The sequence below is a fragment of the Pipistrellus hanaki genome (assembly GCF_964339955.1).
Source record: "Pipistrellus hanaki genome assembly, chromosome: 16".
Classification (NCBI taxonomy): Eukaryota; Metazoa; Chordata; class Mammalia; order Chiroptera; family Vespertilionidae; genus Pipistrellus; species Pipistrellus hanaki.
In genome coordinates, this window is record NC_140518.1 from 44,162,943 (window position 1) to 44,182,394 (window position 19,452).

General features: G+C 42.9%; 1 protein-coding gene across 2 annotated transcripts in view; it reads left to right on the forward strand.

Annotated features, from left to right (window-relative positions):
* COX10 (cytochrome c oxidase assembly factor heme A:farnesyltransferase COX10) overlaps positions 1-19,452 on the forward strand; it is a 112,640-nt gene that overhangs the window by 14,385 nt on the left and 78,803 nt on the right. For both annotated transcript variants that reach the window (XM_084861443.1, XM_084861442.1), the window contains exon 4: positions 15,255-15,379. In XM_084861443.1, the coding sequence (XP_084717569.1) occupies positions 15,255-15,379 (125 nt within the window). The remainder of the gene's footprint in view (positions 1-15,254; positions 15,380-19,452) is intronic.

Sequence of the window (19,452 nt, forward strand, 5' to 3'; positions counted from 1 at the left end):
TTTTATAATTTTGTATTTTACATTTAAATTTTTCATTTATAGAAAGTGGTGTAAAGTGGGCATATATCCAGTTTTTAATAAGTCTTTTACCCCTGGTGAATGTCACACACATTTTTAATAATTTGTGAGGCTCTATCCCTGGACAAATCTTAATCACCTCCAACCCCCTAAAATTGTATTAGTTTTTTAATTGGAATTTCAACATATTTATATATTAACTTGGGCGGAGAGGATTGAAATCTTTACCATATTCATCATCCTCATTTATTCAAAAGTTCTTTTATGCCTCTTAAATTTTATAGTTTTTTCAAATAGATTATATTCATTTATTGATAAATTAATTTGGGGTATTTGAAAAAAAATTTTTTTAGTTAACTCTTTTATGAGTTTTTAGGTAGCCAATCAAATAATGATCAGGTTATCTTCCTTTTCATGTTTGCACCAATTATTTAATTTTCCAGTGTGATTACCTCTCTGTTAGACTCTCTCCATCTGCTTTTCTCACTATAATTTTTTGCTTCACTCTGAAGGATTCTTGAAATGTGTTATGTACAGCACTCATTTTATTTATTGCCACATACTTTTTATTCTCATGACTTTTAACACTCTGCTATGGCGGTGCTTGCTTGTGTACACTTCTTTTAACCCACTTCATCTGTTTCATGGGGTGTCTTTTTTCTACTTCCTCTACTCACTCACCTGCTATTCACTGAGTCCCTGTTATGTACCAAGTGAACCCTTCCAACTGGGTAGAATGGGGTGAATGCAGTGAGTAGGATGGGCAGAATGGGGTAACTGTGAGTCTCTGCCCCATGGGTCTTACTCTTAATGAGGAGCTCAGAGTCTGGTTCTGTGGTGCATCTCTAGAGGCCTGGTGCATGAAGTTCGTGCCAGAGCAGGCCTTCCTTCCCCCGCTGCCGGCACCGGCTTCCCTCCGGCACCTGGGACCCGGGCTTCCCTCTGGTCACTGGCAGGCACCCAGGACCCGGGCTTCCCTCTGGTCACTGGCAGGCACCCAGGACCTGGGCTTCCCTCTGGCCACCAGCAGGCTCTGAAAACCCTGGCTTCCCTCTGGCCACCAGCAGGCACCCAGGACCCAGGCTTCCCTCTGGCCACCAGCAGGCTCTGAAAACCCTGGCTTCCCTCTGGCCACTGGCAGGCACCCAGGACCCGGGCTTCCCTCTGGTCACTGGCAGGCACTCAGGACCCAGGCTTCCCTCTGGCCACCAGCAGGCACCCAGTACCCATGCTGTCTTCACAGCCATGGCTTCGTCCAAAAGGACGTCCGGTCTAATTAGCATATTATACTTTTATTATTATAGATCCGACCTCTTTTTCTTTCATGTTTCTTTTTTTTTTATTATTAAATATATTTTATTGCTTTTTTTACAGAGAGGAAGGGAGACGGATAGAGAGCTAGAGACATCAATAAGAGAGAAACATCGATCTCTCCTGCACACCTCCCACTGGGGATGTAGCCGCAACCAAAGTATTGTACATGCCCTTGACCAGAAGTGAACCCAGGACCTTTCAGTCCAAAGGCCGACAATCTATCCACTGAGCCACACCGGTTAGGGCCCCCCCCTCCTCCCCTTTTTTTTTTTTTTAATGTTGTGGAATCTTTCTTCTAAGTCTTAGATTGACCTGTTTTACCTCTCTTTATCTTTGTCCATTCCTGGGTGAAGAGAAGACAGTTCCAGGTGGTAGTAAGTCCCCAGAAGAGTACAAGTATAAGCTCTACGAGCACAGGGTGATTGGTCTGTTTGCACTGTTCTCTCCACACTTGATGCAGAGCCTGGCACCTAGTAGCTGCTCATTGAATGAATTGTGATACAACTTTTCTTCATCACCTAACAGTTTAACTTGGAGATGGAAGCTGTCAGTTTATGTTACTGAGGTAACATTCCTAGGGCCCGAAGGATTGAAGCTGCCACTGCCAGCAGGGCAGTGTTTTCTCCACAAGCCATTTTCAAGATTTTTGAAACCGCACGTGCCAGTGCTTTACTTTCCACATGTGGCTTTTAGTGTAGTCTGTCTCTGCTCTCAGCACACAGTGTGTCTCTACCCAGCCTTTTCTCTGTGCTGCTTCCTGCTGAGCTGGAAAGGTACCCGGCCCTGCCAGCATAGGCAGTGGGTGGCTTGCTGCAGGGGAAGGGCATGCAGAACTGCTTCTTGTTGTCTCAGTGAGAGTCATGTCAGAGCGAGCACCTGCCCTCTCTCCAGGGTGACTGCTTTTCCCTCCCCCGCGCTGTGCTATAGCTTCCACAGTGAGCGGACTTTCATACAGCGGGCCCTCACGCCCATGGTCCACCAGCCTCTGCTCCTTATCACACCTCTCAAAGCAGGAGGGAGGGACGGGTGCTGGCTCCTAACCTTTACTGCTCATGTTTAGCCATTTCCTTGTTAGGTGATATTTAGGCAGTCTAATTATGTGGCTATTTAAGTAATGAAAGTAATAAGTCCGCTCTCGGCAGCCATCTACAATTTAATGTCATCTGTACCATAGTTGACAAGCATTTCTCGGAGGTTTTAGTATCAGTATCACCTCTCTACTTAATTTATGCTGATACTGGTTTTTCTCTGATTTTTATTTTCATTCTTCCATTCCAGTTGGTTTCTGATGGGAGAGGACCTTGAAGACGCTTGAGCCAGTGTTCTGAGTTAGATGAAAAACGCATTTTATATTAATTGATTGATTCTAAGTGTAAAATGCTACAGTAGAGACATGTAAAGGAATGTACAGATAAATTTCATGAGGATGATAATCTCAAAAAATATTGACACTTTTAAAAAAGAGAGGAAAAAAAAGCTGTGAGTTGAGAATGGGCTCAGCTATACGTACTGATATTTGAAGAACGGTGATGTAAACAGATTAAGGGTTTATTTTTCTCTTACATCAAGGAGTCTGAAATAGGCGTGAAGAGCTAGTGCTAAAGGATGTTGTCAGCATCCCTGGTTCCTTCTCTTTGTTCTGTAATTACTAGCTTGTGGCTTCTGTTCCAAGGCCATAGGATGGCTGCCACTGCCCCGTCATCCTGTGTGTTCGGGCAGGAGGAATGAGGAAGGGGGCAGTGTGAAAGGTCAGAAACCTCTTCACAAGAATTTGCCTTTTTTTTTTTTTTTTTTAAATATATTTTATTGATTTTTTACAGAGAGGAAGAGAAAGGGATAGAGAGTTAGAAACATCGATGAGAGAGAATCATCGATCAGCTGCCTCCTGCACACCCCCTACCGGGGATGTGCCCACAACCAATGTACATGCCCTTGACTGGAATCGAACCCGGGACCTTTCAGTCCCCAAGCCGACGCTCTATCCATTGAGCCAAACCGGTCTCGGCAAGAATTTGCCTTTTTATTTGGGAAGGAAAGCTCTTGATAGGAACTTCTTCTGTTACACCGTCCAATACTGTACAGCATGGCTACCTCTAGCTGCAAGAGAAGGTGTAAGTATGGCATAATTCTTACCTCTGTCGTTTTAAAAGCCAGAGCATCTAAAGTCCAGCCTGATCAACTCTGCCAGTCGTCGACACCTCTGTGTCCTCAGGGCACCCACTAGGCTACCTCATTGTGCAGTAGGAAAGGGAGGTGAGCCTGCCCACCTCTCTACCACTCAGTTTCCCAAGGAAATAGACCGCCACCCCATAGTCTGCTGGGCCACGGCCTCCCGTGTGCACTGCAGGTATGGTCTATGGGAAGGAGACTAATTTCCCAGCTCCACATTGACTTCCAGGAGGGGCTGTAGGTGTGCACTGCCCTAGTAGTCACTTTCCCTACCATGTTAAAGACCAGACACACTTTGAGACTCTGGTTTGGGTTGGGGAACTGATAGGACTGGCTTGTACAGTAGAGAAGAGCCAGCTAGCCCAAGCATGCATCTGCACCGGGGAAGTTTCGGTGCTGGTGAAACTTCAGCAGAGCAAGGAAACGAGCAGGTGGTGCCATGAAGCCGTCCTCTCCAACTTCCTTGCGCTCCAACATCACCCAGGGCTTTGGCGTCTTGCTTCCGGTTTTCTTCTTCACCCCAATTCCCACCATCAGCCCAGAACTTCACTATCTTTAATAATGATAAAACTGTATTTGCCAGCTGTGATACTTGGAATGCAAATACCTGCGCCCCATCTCCATAAACTACTTTATGCCTGGGGTTGGCCTAAGTCCTGTTAGTAATGGTCCCAGAACATACTTTGAGAAATTCTTCTTATCTGGGAAACTCATTCAACACCCTCTCCCCTATCCGCTCTTCTCTCAGCTCTTGGAAACTGTATCATTAAACAAAACCACTTTTACTATAGACTACTTGATATAAATAAGAATTAAATTCTGGTCGTAGAAATCACCAAAACTTCTAGATAAAACCCAAAACACTTCCAATATTAAACTTTGAAGTAAATGTGAGCTATGCATACATGTAACCATATATTGTATACTAGCTATACTAATAAACACTAATTAAAGTAAAATTAATTCTTTAACTTTAAAAGAAGATTATTTTTCAACTTGCTTATTCCAGTTCAGGGTCAGTGGTCAGAGCATAAAGCTCAGGGTGCAAAGTGGGAACCCACCCTGGAAAGGATGCCTTTCCCTTGCAAGGCCACTCAACACACACACACACACACACACACACTCACTCACACTCACACTCAGATTGGGGTAGGTTAGACACGTCAGTTCACGCATGTACATCTTTCACACACACACACACTCACTCTCACACTCACACTCACTCAGATTGGGGTAGGTTAGACACATCAGTTCACTCATGTACATCTTTCACACTCACACACACTCACACTCACACTCAGATTGGGGTAGGTTAGACACATCAGTTCACTCATGTACATCTTTCACACTCACACACTCTCAGACTGGAGCAGGTTAGACACATCAGTTCACTCATGTACATCTTTCATACACACACACACTCACACTCACACTCAGATTGGGGTAGGTTAGACACATCAGTTCACTCATGTACATCTTTCACACACACACACACACACACACACACACACACACTCACACTCAGATTGGGGTAGGTTAGACACATCAGTTCACTCATGTACATCTTTCACACACACACACACACTCACACTCAGAGTAGAGCAGGTTAGACACATCAGTTCACTCATGTACATCTTTCACACACACACACACACACACACACACAGACTGGAGCAGGTTAGACACATCAGTTCACTCCCTCACATCTTCGGCATGTGGGAGGACACTGGAGAAGACTCTGCATACATGGGAGAATGTGCAGACTCCACACAGACCGTGTTCCTGCTTGAACTGATTTTTTTTTTTCTTTTCTGATCGTCGTTTTAAGGAAAGGGCATTGGATGAAATGATCTTATTCAAGGACCTGCTGTGTTTATCATTGAGCATTGCGATGACTGAGAAGTTTGTTCCAGTGACTTCAGGCTGCTGTGCTTTGTGGTTCCTCTGTCTTCTTTCTAAGGCGCTGCTTTCACCTGTTCTCATGTCCTGAGGTTTTTCTCCGATACCTTGTTTGGTACTCAGCAGACCTGTGGGGAACTGAAATGGCCCTATTGGGTTTCTCTACATGTTTTTGGAATTTGTGGAAGTTATACCCCTGGAAGCTCAGAGGGATCCTCAAAGACTTGACTTTGCTATATTCCTCAGCCAGGAGGCTTTTCATTTTCAGATCAGTAGTGAATATAAAAGTTACCAATGAATTGTCTATTAGGATTGGCAAATGATGATTATTGATTGTCAGTTTCTCTTAAAGGGACTTCCACACCATTCAGGGAATTCTTCCTGTTATTCATCATCTTCAAAGATTTTTCTTGCTAAAAAATTATCTTGGATGCCTAGAATAATAATATAGCCAATATTATCACATAACTATTTAGTTACCAGGAATAAATGAAAGTATTCAGTGAAAAAGAAAATGATACATTAATATATGTATGTCCAAATAAGAACAAGTGAGAGGTTCATTTTACTGACTGTTATATGTGTTGTCTAAAATAATCAAATGTAGGTAAATACTAAATACTGTCAAAATCAGAATAATACTTTAAATATATGCTTACTATTAATTTGTTATTTTAAGTGTATATCATAAAATATCCGTTCTCTGGACAGTGATACAATTTTGATATAAAACTGAGAAAAGGCTTCATTATTTTAGTGAAAACTGCTTGACAGTTCCTTTTTGCCAAATGCATTTTTCAAAGAAGTGTTAGGAAGGCCCTAGATGGTTTGGCTCAGTGGAGAAAGCGTCAGCCTAGGGACTGAAGGGTCCCCGGTTCGATTCCAGTCAAGGGCACATGCCTGGGTTGCGGGCTCCATCCCCAGTGGGGGAAGGAGGTGTGTGACGATTCTCTGTCATCATTGATTTTTTTTCTCTCTCTCTCCCTCTCCTTTTCTGAAATCAATTTAAATATATATATATATATATATATATATATATATATATACACACACACACAATATATTTTTAAAAGTTTGGTAGGCATCAGTTTTATGGAAAAGTTTCTTAGCTAATTACAAAGTATATTGAGAAGAAATGTTTATGGAGAAGAGGAAAAACTAAAAAATAAGATGACAAAATGGAAAAGCTTAAAAGCAATGGAAGAACATTGAAAGGACATCTGAGGATCTCCCTCAGTGCTGCATAATTAACCTCCTAAGCTTTTATTTACATGTTTATTTAAACACGTCTGAGAGCTATCTCATCTCCCTTTTCTGAATGCTGACTATCAGTGCAAACCAAATGCTTCCTGCTTGACTGCCTTGATCTTACGGAGATGTTTCCCTTGGTAACAGTGTTACTCAGTGCATTTGAAGTGATGAGTTTTAATTTGGTCCCACGATTTTTCAGACCAGCTTTGGTCATTAACTATATAAGAAGAAGAAAGAAGAAAACAGGAAGGCACCATAAGTTCTTGGTTTTGCAGCTGTGTTGTTAAAAATCTCTATAAAGTCTTATCTTTTAACCAGAAGTGGTTATGGTTTGTAATCAGTTACCTCTGATTGATATTCTTTAATGTGGCTGAGGGAAAAATACCTTGTCTCTCATCAATCGACTTTTCATCTGAACTTAACAATAGGCAGAAGCATTACCGCCTTCTTTGATATGGGTGCTGGTAAGATGACTGTGTCAGGAGGTTCACAGAGCACTGCTAAGCCACGAAGCCTAAAAAACTCAAATTAGAAATTGAACCATTTGAAGCTTAAGGTGTTAATAGAAATGGAGAGAGAGGAGGAAATCACAAGTACAGCTAGGAAGTAATAATGCATGTTCCTGTGAAAATCTGAAGAGGCTTAATTCCTGCCTCTTAATTAACATGTAATTTTGAACTTTGAGATCAACCAAAAAACTTATTCCATAGCTCGGACACACACATAAACCAAACCACATACAAATTTATTAACTGCCTGTTCTCTGTCTGCTTTGTGCACTAAAGAGCCTTGAAGAGAATACATGTTGGGTTTGTAGGATTTGGAATACAATGTTACATAGTATCCACTATTGAGGATAATTAGATATAATAGATCACAAGGGTAATTTGAAATCTATAGAGAATCTCAAACCCATTTAGCCAGTGGTTTTAATCTTTCTGCCAAATCTTTTATCACAGTTGATAATTACCCGATTGATTTATTGGAGTTTTGTTTTTCACTTAATTCTTTTGAGGCCAGTGCTAAAAAAAATAGTGAGGCATTAAAAGACAGCATTTTATAAAAGCTGGGTGTAGGTGACCAGTTTTTAAAATATAATCCTTATAGTTAGTTTTAATTGGTGATCTCAGAAATAAAGTGCCTCCATTATGCTTAGGCTCAGAGAACAATAGTGCTCACAGTGTGGAATGTTTAAAAAACAACAACTTATTCTTGATAAAGCTGCTTCTTCAGAAAAGCCTCTTGTGTACTGGAGAAGGCAGACCCTTCCAGATGGCTCCCTGCTGCTCCGGAGAGTGCACTGCGATGTTGACCTGCCCTCCGGTCCATTCTGGTCCGCGGAGCCTTTGGTGGTGACCAAGGCCTCTGCTGCGGGAGGGTGGCAGGTGCGGTGAGGCTCCTCCCACTCACACCCTGCTCTCCTCGGGGAGGGTGACACTGCAGTCCCGGGGGTCCTGTAGGCACACAGGGCTAGCGCTTCAGCCGCCTGGCTGGTGATTGTGTGAATGTGTGCGCCTTTCTGTATTTTTCCTTTATTGCGTTGAATTTTCTTCTGAGAATGAGTCTTTGGGGTACCTGTTAAAGAATGTCTGTAAAGCAGAGAGCCCAGCCTTCACGCAAACTGTGTCCTCTTAGCTCCTCGACTGCATTCCCTGCCGCGGCTGGTCTGCCCGAGGGTCTCCTGTGGAAAATCAGACGTTAAGACCTGCCATCACTTGCCTTGCTGTTTATTTTAGGGCACGTTCTCCAAAGTTTGTTGGTCATGTTCTTTATCAGTAAAAAAAATTTTAAGTGCATATATATATATATATATATATATATATAATATTTACATAAGATACAATGCAGTGATTTTAAAATAAAATTCAGGTACTGGTACACCAATGAATTATATTCATTTTAAGATAGGCTAAATAAAGTGCTTTTAAAGAAAGAATTAAAAAGTGAAATGTAAGTGAAAGTTTTCACATTTTCTTCTCATACCCTGAAGTCTCCACACTGTTTTGAAACCGCAGTGTTTCCAAGATTTACATAAATGTAAAAGCACAGGCATTGTGAAATGCTTCACAAACGTGTGTTTTGTTTTTATCCTTGTCATTATAGTCCATCTTATTAAGAACTACTTTGCACTCACACCTGGGATGACAGAGAAGTAACTTAGATCCTAAGACAGGTGTGTGGTGCTTTTATGAAATATCTTGTTATTTTCTCGAACTTCCTTCATACACTGCTTTACTGTCTAAGCTTAGTAGCCAGAGAAATATGTCATGTAGAATTCTAGGAACCACATTTTAATAGTGACCAAGAATGCCACTTAAGAAGCCTTATTCTCTGCCAGGCACGGTGCTAAGTGCCTTTGTGACGGTGACACACTGGCATGTCTCTGAAAGGTGTCACTGCGCGCACAGGGGTGTGGAAGTCGGGGATTGGTGATCCTGGGGGACACAGCTTGGAAAAGCATGGACCTGGGGCTGTGTCATCTGCATGATGGGAGGGTGGTGCTGAGAGAAAGCTCATTTGCTGTTGCTCCAGCCCACAGAAATTTCATCCATAGGTTGGGGTTTCCGGGGAGTTGTTTGACTTGGTTTGAGAGGGAGCTGCCCAGCAGCCAGTGCTCCTCTCTAGGGAAGAGGTGCCCAGGGAGAAGTCGGCTCCCGCCCCCGGGTTCAGAGACAGCAGTCATCGGAAATGCTGTGGAAGGGGTTCTCAGACCGAGATTAGACCAGCACTTACTGAACTGTGTTTAGCTCCTTTGCTGCGGTCACATACATTCATCCTTCCGAGCACGGATCTTCCCTCTGTTGCATGGTTGCCCTTCTCCCAGGCCCTCAGCACTGCCGCCCTGCCCTGCGGTGGCCTCCATCCACTCCAGTCCGTCTGTCAGTCCTCTGCTGCTGGTAGACAGACGCGCCTTTCCTAAATGCCTCCCTTGTTATAGTAGACATCCGTGTCCTCCTGCTGCAAAACAAGTTACCGCAAGCTTAGCAGTTTAAAACAACACAAAGTGGTGTTTCAGAAGTCTGGGCACGGCCGGCTGGATCCTCTGCTGAGGGTCTCACCAGCCTGGAGTCAGCGCCTCTCAGGGCTGTGTTCTCCCGGGGCTCGGTGGCTCTTCCAGGCCCTCTGCTTGTTGACAGGATTCATTTCTGCGCCTCTCTTGGACTGAGGCCTGTTTCCCTTCCAGCGTCGGCTGTGGCCTGCTCTGCTCCGAGGCCACCCGTAGTTCACACCAGGGACGCTGGCTTTCCTCCAGGCTGGATGGACTTGCCTCATTGTGACTCTTTCAGAATAGTTTTGTTTTAATTATGGAGAGCATATGTAAGCACTCCTTGGAGAAAGCAGGCAGACCTGAGACCGTTTCTGTGGAATCCTGTTAATGATGGGATGGATCAGAGAAGATTGACTGGAGAGGCTGAGTTGTGAAAAACTCGGGCCTCATAGTCAGTCAGTACTGCCTTTCGGGAAGCACCCCACAGGCTGGAGTGAATCTTTGTCCGGGGAGCTTGTGGTTCCCTGGGCGGACACCGCCAGGAGCGGGGACAGGAGCAGGCCCTCTCCACGGGGCCGGGAAGGCCACTCCTCCTTGGGCCTTCGGCAGACGGGTCATGCTTCGCGGGCAGCATTGATTTTATGTTTACTTGTGAAGAGACAGACTATGAGATTACCAAATAAAATATAATTTCAATGTTATTAATGAAAGAATGTATTACATTCTTTTTTAATGAGATCCGGGTGTTGTAAAATGATTCCCTGTAATGAATCCCAGGAAATCAATGAGAAGCTTAATTACAGCTGTGGCAGGACCGGGTGAGAGTATTGCTTTGGTCAGTTCTACTTGCACAATTTATCAATCCTCCGCCCTTCCCTTTCTTTACCTTAATTGCTTTGATGCAGTAAGGATAAATACGCTCTTTGTTAGCTTTTGATCTTTCTTGGAAATGTTCTACAAAATTCCAGTTTCCTTGGCTTATAATAATCACCCCTATAATTTTGTAATGTACATTACCGTTCACAATTTGTACATTTTTAAATTAGGCAGTAATTTCTGGGGGGCGGGGGTTGTTTGTTTTTAATTTATGATCATGTCTTACCTTTCGCCATGGTCAGTTTTTTGTAAATTACTTTCTATCTCTCAACTTATTAGCTGACTCCATTCGTTAAAATTCGATGTGCTTTGTATATTGTTTATCGCTCATTTAAGCCCTAAGGTGAATATAAAGAAAAAAATGAATTGAGTTTCACTTTCCTGTAACTACATATTCTTTTTTATTTTAAACAAAGTGGAATTTTCTTTTTACCGCATTTTTATTTTGACAGCTTCATGATTATGGTGCTATCTTGTCCACTAGGTGTTAATTGATTTTTCTTATTTGTTTATAAAATACTATACAAAATATAACTTGGATATTTAAAGGTATTCTTTATTTGGGTATTTAGAGGTTGTTCTTTATTTTGGTGACTCTAGCTTTTGCTAATTATACATCGAGAAAGGATTTTCTATGCTCTAAAAGGTGTTTATAAGTAGTCTACTTCTGTTGTAAGGTTCAAGGCCTTAAAATAGTCATGAATTATTTTGACTGACTTATTCTGTGGATGAAAGCAATTTTCTTAGTTCATTTTGAAAGGGAATGCCATGCAGTCTCCCATGGACACCGGCAGCCTCTCCGGGGGCATCATCCGTCCGTACCGCGGAGGGGTGGCGGGTGTTAGGGCGTTTCTTCCAGCCTGGCTTGTCCACACGCAGGGCAGCGTGTGCGGGTGGCCAGCCGCCGGGAGGCTGTGCAGTGGTGCAGAGGATGCCTGCAGCCCGTCCCTGAGGCTTCGCGCCTTATCGTGTGATATCAGAACGGCGCTGTTTGACTACCTAAAAGGACCTTTGTTTGCTCTCTTACAAAAGCTGTTTTCTTGGTGGTCACTACATGTGTGCAGGGCTGGCTGTTCCATGACAGGCTGTTCTTGTCCTGTCTCATCTGCATAAGATACCCTTTATATGCACTAACTGCTGTTCCCAAAGCGGGAATCGCTGTGGCTTTAATTTTGGGATAAGTCGTTAGAGAATTAGAGAGCTAAACGTTTCTTTAGAATGTTTCCTTTGAAATAGTGTTTAGTCTTGGATTGCTGCCCTGGTCCACAGGGTTTTGCTGCCGTTCTGCACGGAGGTGAGAGGGTTGTGTTGTGACTTGTAGTGCAGTGTGTGGGCCAGGCAGGCTGTGCTCCGAGCGGAGAGGGGGACAGCCTGAGCGGCGGCTCTTCTGCGTGTGCCTCTGTGACTTCCCGTAAGCCCCCTGTTTGCCTTTAGCTGCTCGTCTTCTGCTTGTCTCCCCACCTTTTCTCTTTTTCTGGACCTTGTTCTTCACTCTACTCAAGTCCTCTTTTCTGGAGCCAACACTTCCCCAGGAGGCTCGGGTATACACCATGTGTAGGACCACCAAGGTCACGGAAGGACCCCTTTGCCAAATACACACTCTCTAGGAACTTCTGGTTTAGATTGACAATCTCCACATAAGCATTTAAGTCACCTTAGCAAATCATATTGATCCCAATCAAATAAATAGAAATATGCAGAAGCCTGTGCCTGGCCTAGGTGTTAGGGACAAGGCGTGTCCAGTGGAAGGACTAAAAGTTTCTGGATGTTGCTGATAAAATTGGACTGAAGGGCATGTGTGGTCATTAGAAGGGATGTCAGTTTCTCTCGCGTTTACATTTGCTTCTTGATGTCAGCGGTGGTGCCTTCCAGTCTGCCTCCAGTGGCCCTCACACATTTGACACCCAGGACACCTCATTCTCCTGATCCTTTCTCCAAATATTCTTTGTCTGGGATTCCTTTATGCCCAGAGGTAAACTTCTGGTGTTTCTGATACACTCCTTTTCACTCTCTTTGCTGGCTGTTCTCTCGGGCTCAGCCATGGTCTGTGGGCTTAGGACCCAGAGTGTTGGGCCTCCCGCCTTCTCCATCTCTTTCCTGGGCTCCAGGGTAATGCTCTGTACGCTCCCACCTGGATGGCCCGCAGTTCCTCAAAGACAGCGCCTTTTCCTGAGCCCCGCCAGCTGGGTCACCTCCCCCCAGTTTCCTTATTTCTGTCAGTGTGGCCATTCTTCTTCATCCACCCAGGTGCAGCCCTTTACCTTTTATCCTTTTTTTTTTTTTTTTTAAATAATAAATCTTTATTGTTCAGATCATTACAGGTGTTCCTCTTTCCTCCCTCTTCTCCCATAGCTCCCCTCCACCTAATCCCCAACTCCACCCCATGCCCTTACCCCCTACCCCTGTCTTCATCCATTGGTGTAAAAATTACCTTTTATCCTTTTATGCCGTTATTTTATCTTCCACCTTTCACAGTTAAGAAGTCCTAACAGTTGTTCCATCAAAATACCCTTTACATCTATCTGGTTCCCACCCATACTACATTTATGCACAGTGGGTGAATGGCATAGATTGAGATTGTTTCTCGGCATAACTGCCTGCTGTAAGTCCTGGTGCCATTGCTACCAGGCTAAACTTGCAGTTATGGGTCATTTTCTTGATTAGATGGTCTCTACTGCCAATCAAATGAAATGCAAACTCCTCAACTTGGTATTCTGCAATCTGACAGCTGCCACCCTTCCTCCTCTTCCTCTGATAAATTCTACTCTGTACTTGGCCTAGTGGTAACCCTGAAAATATGGCAGAGAGCAGGTCAGGGTGCCCACCTTCTAGGGACTCATGTTCCATGCGGGACCACAGCATGATGAGTGCTGTGTGGGATGATGAAGGATGCTGTGAGGGAGGAGTCACTGGGAGGACCACTGCAGACATGAGGATCAGAGTTCTCTCTAAGGGATAATATTTACGATGAGATCTGGAGGAGGTGAAGGAGCTGATGGTAAGAGAGGAAGGGGAGACAGAACTGACAGACCCTAAGTCAAGAAGAAGCTTGGCTTAAAAACAGAAGATCCCTGTGAGGGGAGACAAGTCAGTGAGCTAGAGAGAGGTACCAGATGCACTTGTGTGGCTGGGGGAAGAGTTTGCATCTCATTCTAGGTGTAGTGTCAAAGCATTTTCCATGCAGCAGAGTGATATGATCTGTGTACATTTTAAAATGTCATTATATTCCTGTTGGAGCAAGGTGGAAGAAAGAGGAGAGCAATTAGGAACGAGGCCCTTCCAGTTGTCCAGGCAAGATAATAGCTTGGGCCAGATGACATGTTTCTCAGTGTCAGCATATGGCATTTGGGGCCAGAAAATTCTTTGTTTGGGGCTGTCTTATAGGATGTTTATAAAGCTTCCCTGGCATCCACTCACTGGAGCACAGCAGTATCCTCCCCTCCAGTGTGACAACCAGCTCTATCTCCAGGCATTGCTGATGTCCCCATGGCAGCACCACCCCTGGCTGTGAACCCTGGGACGAGAGGATGGCAGCAGAGGTGTGTTTGACATGCACTGTGGAGGAGAACAGACAGTACTTTGCAGTGGAGAGGATGGAGAGGATGGAGAGAAAGGAGAGATTCAAAAATGCTTCCTAGCTGTTTGGTTCGACAATCTAGATAGATATCACAGGTGCTTTAGAGTCTTGACAGTGGTCGCTTGCCCCTGTGCTGGTTCTTGGAATTATCCAGCCACCTATAATGTAGCCCATCCCGCTCTTCTCCTGTTTCTGCATCCTGCTGAAGGTCCCGCTTAAATGCCATCTTCTTGAAGTCTTCTTCTCCAGGTAATTCACCAGCGGTGGCCATTTTTTCAGTTTCTGTATCAGTACCAGACACTTCCTGGCAATGAGCTTCTGTGAACCCCCAGGAGAGAAGGACCAGGGGCAGTCACCGCAGATGCTTGGATTGTAGGGCTTTGCTTCTGCATCGTGCCTCTTCTCTCTGTTTCTGTTGGTGGCTGTAGTCATTCTCTAGTTATCTTCTGGGCCCTGGGGCACCATCTGTGACCAGCAGGCCCTTTGCTCAGGTGGAATTAAGACCCACGGAGCAGGGCCTACTTCTTTGCTGCCTTGTGTTATACAGTTACTACTGTATGTTATCTCCCTGACAAATAAGCTCTGAGCGCAGGAATGAGACCTCATTCATTCCTTCATCCCACGCAATGCCTAATGCCCAGCATGGTACTGGTTGTGAAGTAGGTACTCAATAAATGTTCATTGAGTGAATGAGAGTGATTCAATCTTAAAACATCCACCTTGCCAAAACCGGTTTGGCTCAGTGGATAGAGCGTTGGCCTGCAGACTGAAAGGTCCCAGGTTCGATTTCGGTCAAGGGCATATATCTTGGTTGCGGGCTCGATCCCCCGGGAGGGGTATGCAGGAGGCAGCTGATGAATGTTTCTCTCTCATCGATGTTTCTAACTCTATCCCTTTCTCTTCCTCTCTGTAAAAAAATCAATAAATATATATTTAAAATAAATAAAACATCCACCTTATTTTTTCCTCTCCTGTATAATGGAATTAAAGGAAAATGAGCATTTTTTTGTGATGAACACACATAATTTTTATAATGGGGGAAATGTTGGTTTTCAATGGGAGGTTAGCCTCGGTTGGGTTCCCTGGAGGATGGCTGGTCTGCCCTTTGCAGCTTGGGGCCTGTGTTGGTAACAGGATGCCTGCTCTGCTTCTGTGTTTCAGCTCTAGTTGTCAGCACCACTTCGGCGGGATTCGCATTGGCCCCGGGGCCCTTCGACTTGTCCTGTTTCCTGCTCACTTCCCTGGGAACAGGCCTGGCATCCTGTGCTGCCAACTCCATCAATCAGGTGGGTCTGTCGCCTTCCAGGTAGATCATACTACTGTGACTCATTCCCAGCTTGTGGTATTATCACTTTAAAAAAAAAACTTACAAAGTCACATGTGCATGAAGAGGTACTATGAACTTGTAAGAATGTATCCAAGGTGTCTTTTCTTTAGCTGTGAATGGTTTTCAGTTAGGTTCTAGTGAGAAAACAATAGCATATCTGCTTCAAGTGACTGGCATGCCTTGTGTTAGAAAGTGCTTCAAAGCTGTCAAACTTCTCCATTCTTGTCCATTTCCGGTACATTTCCCTGAGCTCATCATTGTGTGGCTAGTCTTGATTTTGCATTTTAAGTCTCTGGTATACAAATCAGAATGCATATCCAACTTTTAAAAAAAATTAGTAACTCAGTATTCAGTAAACCTGGTGTATGGCATCAGATTATATCAAATTTAGAATGTTATTAGCTAATTGTTTTTAATGTGTTCTTTAGCATATTATTTTCAATTAGCATGTTATTTAATTAGCATCTTATGTTTAATGAATCCCCCCCCCCCCATTATTTAAACCATCAAAATAATTCTCTGAAATATTTTTTTCTCCTGTCTGGTCATTGTGGTGTGCTCCAACACTGTGGCTTTTTCATAAGATACTATGTGAAAAAGCTTGGCAAAAACTTAGGGAAAGCTGCTTGCTTTTATCATAAGAACACCCAGGAGGAACTGGCACAGTTTTACAACAGGAACTCAAGTCAGCAGCAGGAAAACAGCTTAGCTGAGTGGATATATAAGTTGGTAGTCCACAAAATATGGGGGTTTTAGTGTTATAATGCCTAAATTCATTGTGTTTTTATAATGTATTATCAGTTACTTGGAGAAGTATGAATCTATTTCAAGTAAGATTTATTTTTATTGTTATTTTTAAAGTCAAAACAGTCTTATAGTGAGGTTCAAATAGCCCTCCCACTTTACAGCAGTATTGTCGACGCCTGTGGTCCGTGATGCCACCTCTTCCAAGTCGCTCCTTCCTTTTGCTGCCCTCCCCTATGTCTTGGCTAAGAGAATAATTATGGTTTCACAATGAACATGTTTTTAATGAAAGTTTGAGTGAAAAGCAATATAAGCAAAATGGATTTATATGGCTATTTTGGATCTTTTATGAAAATTTTTTAAATTTTTATTTTTGTTTAGTTATAAGTCTAGGCCATAAGATTCAGCCAGGAACTTAGTCTCGTTTCCAGGCTTGTGTGTTAAATTGAAGAGCTGTATTTACCCTTGAGGTACTAACTGCTGTCTCCTATTTGAATTACATGAGTTTATTTATTTATTTATTTTTTAAATATATTTTATTTATTTTTTACAGAGAGGAAGGGAGAGAGATAGAGAGCTAGAAACATCGATGAGAGAGAAACATCAACCAGTTGCCTCTTGCACACCCCCTACCAGGGATGTGCCCGCAACCAAGGTACATGCCCTTGATCGGAATCGAACCTGGGTCCTTTCAGTCCGCAGACCGACGCTCTACCACTGAGCCAAACTGGTTTCGGCTGAATTACATGGATTTAAATGAAAGGTTTAAAATAAAAGTGTGGGAATTCAGGAAAAACAAAACAATAGCAACAACAAACTAATAAACATCAAATAATTAGTAGAAATGCCAGGATTTTATAAAAGACTAGAGGCCCGTGCACAAATTTGTGCACCAGTGGTGTCCCTTTGCCTAGCCTGTGGGATCAGGTCAAAAGCTGCTCTCCAATATCCCCTGAGGGGTCCTGGATTGCGAGAGGATGCAGGCCAGGCCGAGTACACGGGTGCACGATCAGGGCCGGGGAGCAACCGTGGAGGACTCCAGGGCATGTCCAACCCGTTTCATTCAATGCCTATGGGCCAGACCCCAGCAGCAAGCTAACTTATTGGTCAGAGCATCTGCCCCCTGATAATCATTGCATGTCATAGCGACTGATTAACCAGTTTACTCTCTTCCCCCTGGTGGTCAGTGCACGTCATAGCGATTGGTTGCGCGGCCTTAGCATATCATTAACATATTATGCTTTGATTGGTTGAATGGACAACCGACACTGAGCATTTTAGGCTTTCATTATATAGGATAATACAGAGCCACTTTGAGTTGAAGCTATGACACCCCCAACATGCCACTGCCCTAAAAATGGTGATTCAAAGAATTTGTCTTAGAAAAAAAAAAATTAGAAAACCTGTCAGTTGTAGCAAGATATTATCTGGAGGAAAAAATTGAGTGGTTTACAATTAATCAGTAATTTACAGAAACTGAATATAGACTTAGGTTTTAGAAACTTGAAAAAGACTACGAGTTTAGGTGGCACTTTATCTCAGAGTCTGTAAGAAGTTTATCCACAGTAGAAAGTGAGTGGATCTGTGGGTTTAAACTGTTCCTGAGGAAAGCCTCAGAGTGCATGATGGGATTCCTCCCGGTGCTGAGGCTGCCTGCCTCGCTGGCTGGCCAGCCCTGCCCTGCTGCTCACCTGGCACGTCCCCTGCTCTCCTTTGGACCACGTCCCTTGCTCCCTCCTCATGTCACTTACACCCACAGGCCTCTGCAGTGTCGGGTGTGTTGTCACCTTAATGGATGCTTGTTGGGTACATGAATAATGGCTTCATCTTCTTGTATTCAGCATATTGCTTCCTTCCACTTTTCTTGGGCTCTAATTTCAGTTGGAAGCTTCACAGTCGTTTAAAAATGCTGCTGACTCCCATAACTGTACAATTCTGTTGTTATTACATTATTGATCAGCTTCCCAAATTACAATATTCTGTAAATAACATGTTGGAAATGTTTTAGTTCTAGTGTTGGTAGGCATTCTTATAAAATCAAGTTAAAGGAAGTTGAGTACTTTTCATTAGCGCCTTTAATTAGTATAATGCTGGACCACAGGGTTTAGCTGAGTTTTTGAAAGCAGATACAGAAGTAGTCTTTGGGGAATTGGAGGCACTTACTACTTTTTTTAGGGAGCTAGTGTTCACTCCAAGAATGCATATATGTGGTGGTAGGTGTAAGAGTTCTTCAGCTTCTAGTAGAGATCCCCGGGAGAAGAAAATGCCTGCTGGCCATGTTTATAAAGGAATTCCAATCCAGTTCACATTTCAAAATACTTTTTTTTTTGGCTGTTATTAATTTAGTTCTGAGTGACTCTTCTTTGTACCCTACTTCTGTGATCTCTCAGTAAAAGTAGGAAAAATAAAGCCTTGGAAAATGATTCTTACATTTGTTTTAAGGAGAGAAAATGAGATTCAGCTTCTGATTTATGAAGTAGTGACTAGTGCATAAAGATATGTATATGAAACCACTAACATTAAACTGTAGAAAGGAATTACATGGTTTGTAAAATATACACATGCTTAATTTGACACTGTAGTGTGGCTTTAAAGCAGGTATGCCTTCAAAGGATGAAAGCCATCCGTAAAATGTTTTTAATTTAGCCACTAAAAGATAAAATATTGTTGATGGCTTTGACTGATTGAATCTTGAGAAACAAATGACTTAAAAGCGAAAAGCTGAATAAATTCAAGTAGAATGAATGAAGAAATTTAAAAAGATAAAAATTATCATAATTACTTTGAATATTTGATTTCATAGATGCTATAATAAACTGTATTGAAGATTATTTTACTTAAGTTACATATATGGATTTTTTAAAAGAGGTTAATAGTATATGTCAATAAATACATTTCTACAGGATGCATTTTAATTGTGACATACTATTCCATTTTATGGATGCCCCAGTTCTCTATTATTGCAAATTTTTGCTTCTAAGGTAACACAAAGTACCAGAAGTGAAACTGCTGAGAGGAAGGCTACCAGCCAAAGTGTATATGAAACTCGTTTAACTTTGAAATATATGATCTTAGCAAAATAACTCATTTCTGACATTCATGCGGTGCTTCCGAGTTTACAAGGCATATTTACATAAATTATTACTTAAACCTGTCACCCTGTGAAGTAGGTGGCATTTCCATTTCTATTTGTAAAAAAATTAGTTTAGCTGTTGAATTATTCTTTTTAAAGGCAACATTTAAAAAATGTATTATGCAGCCGAAACCGGTTTGGCTCAGTGGTAGAGC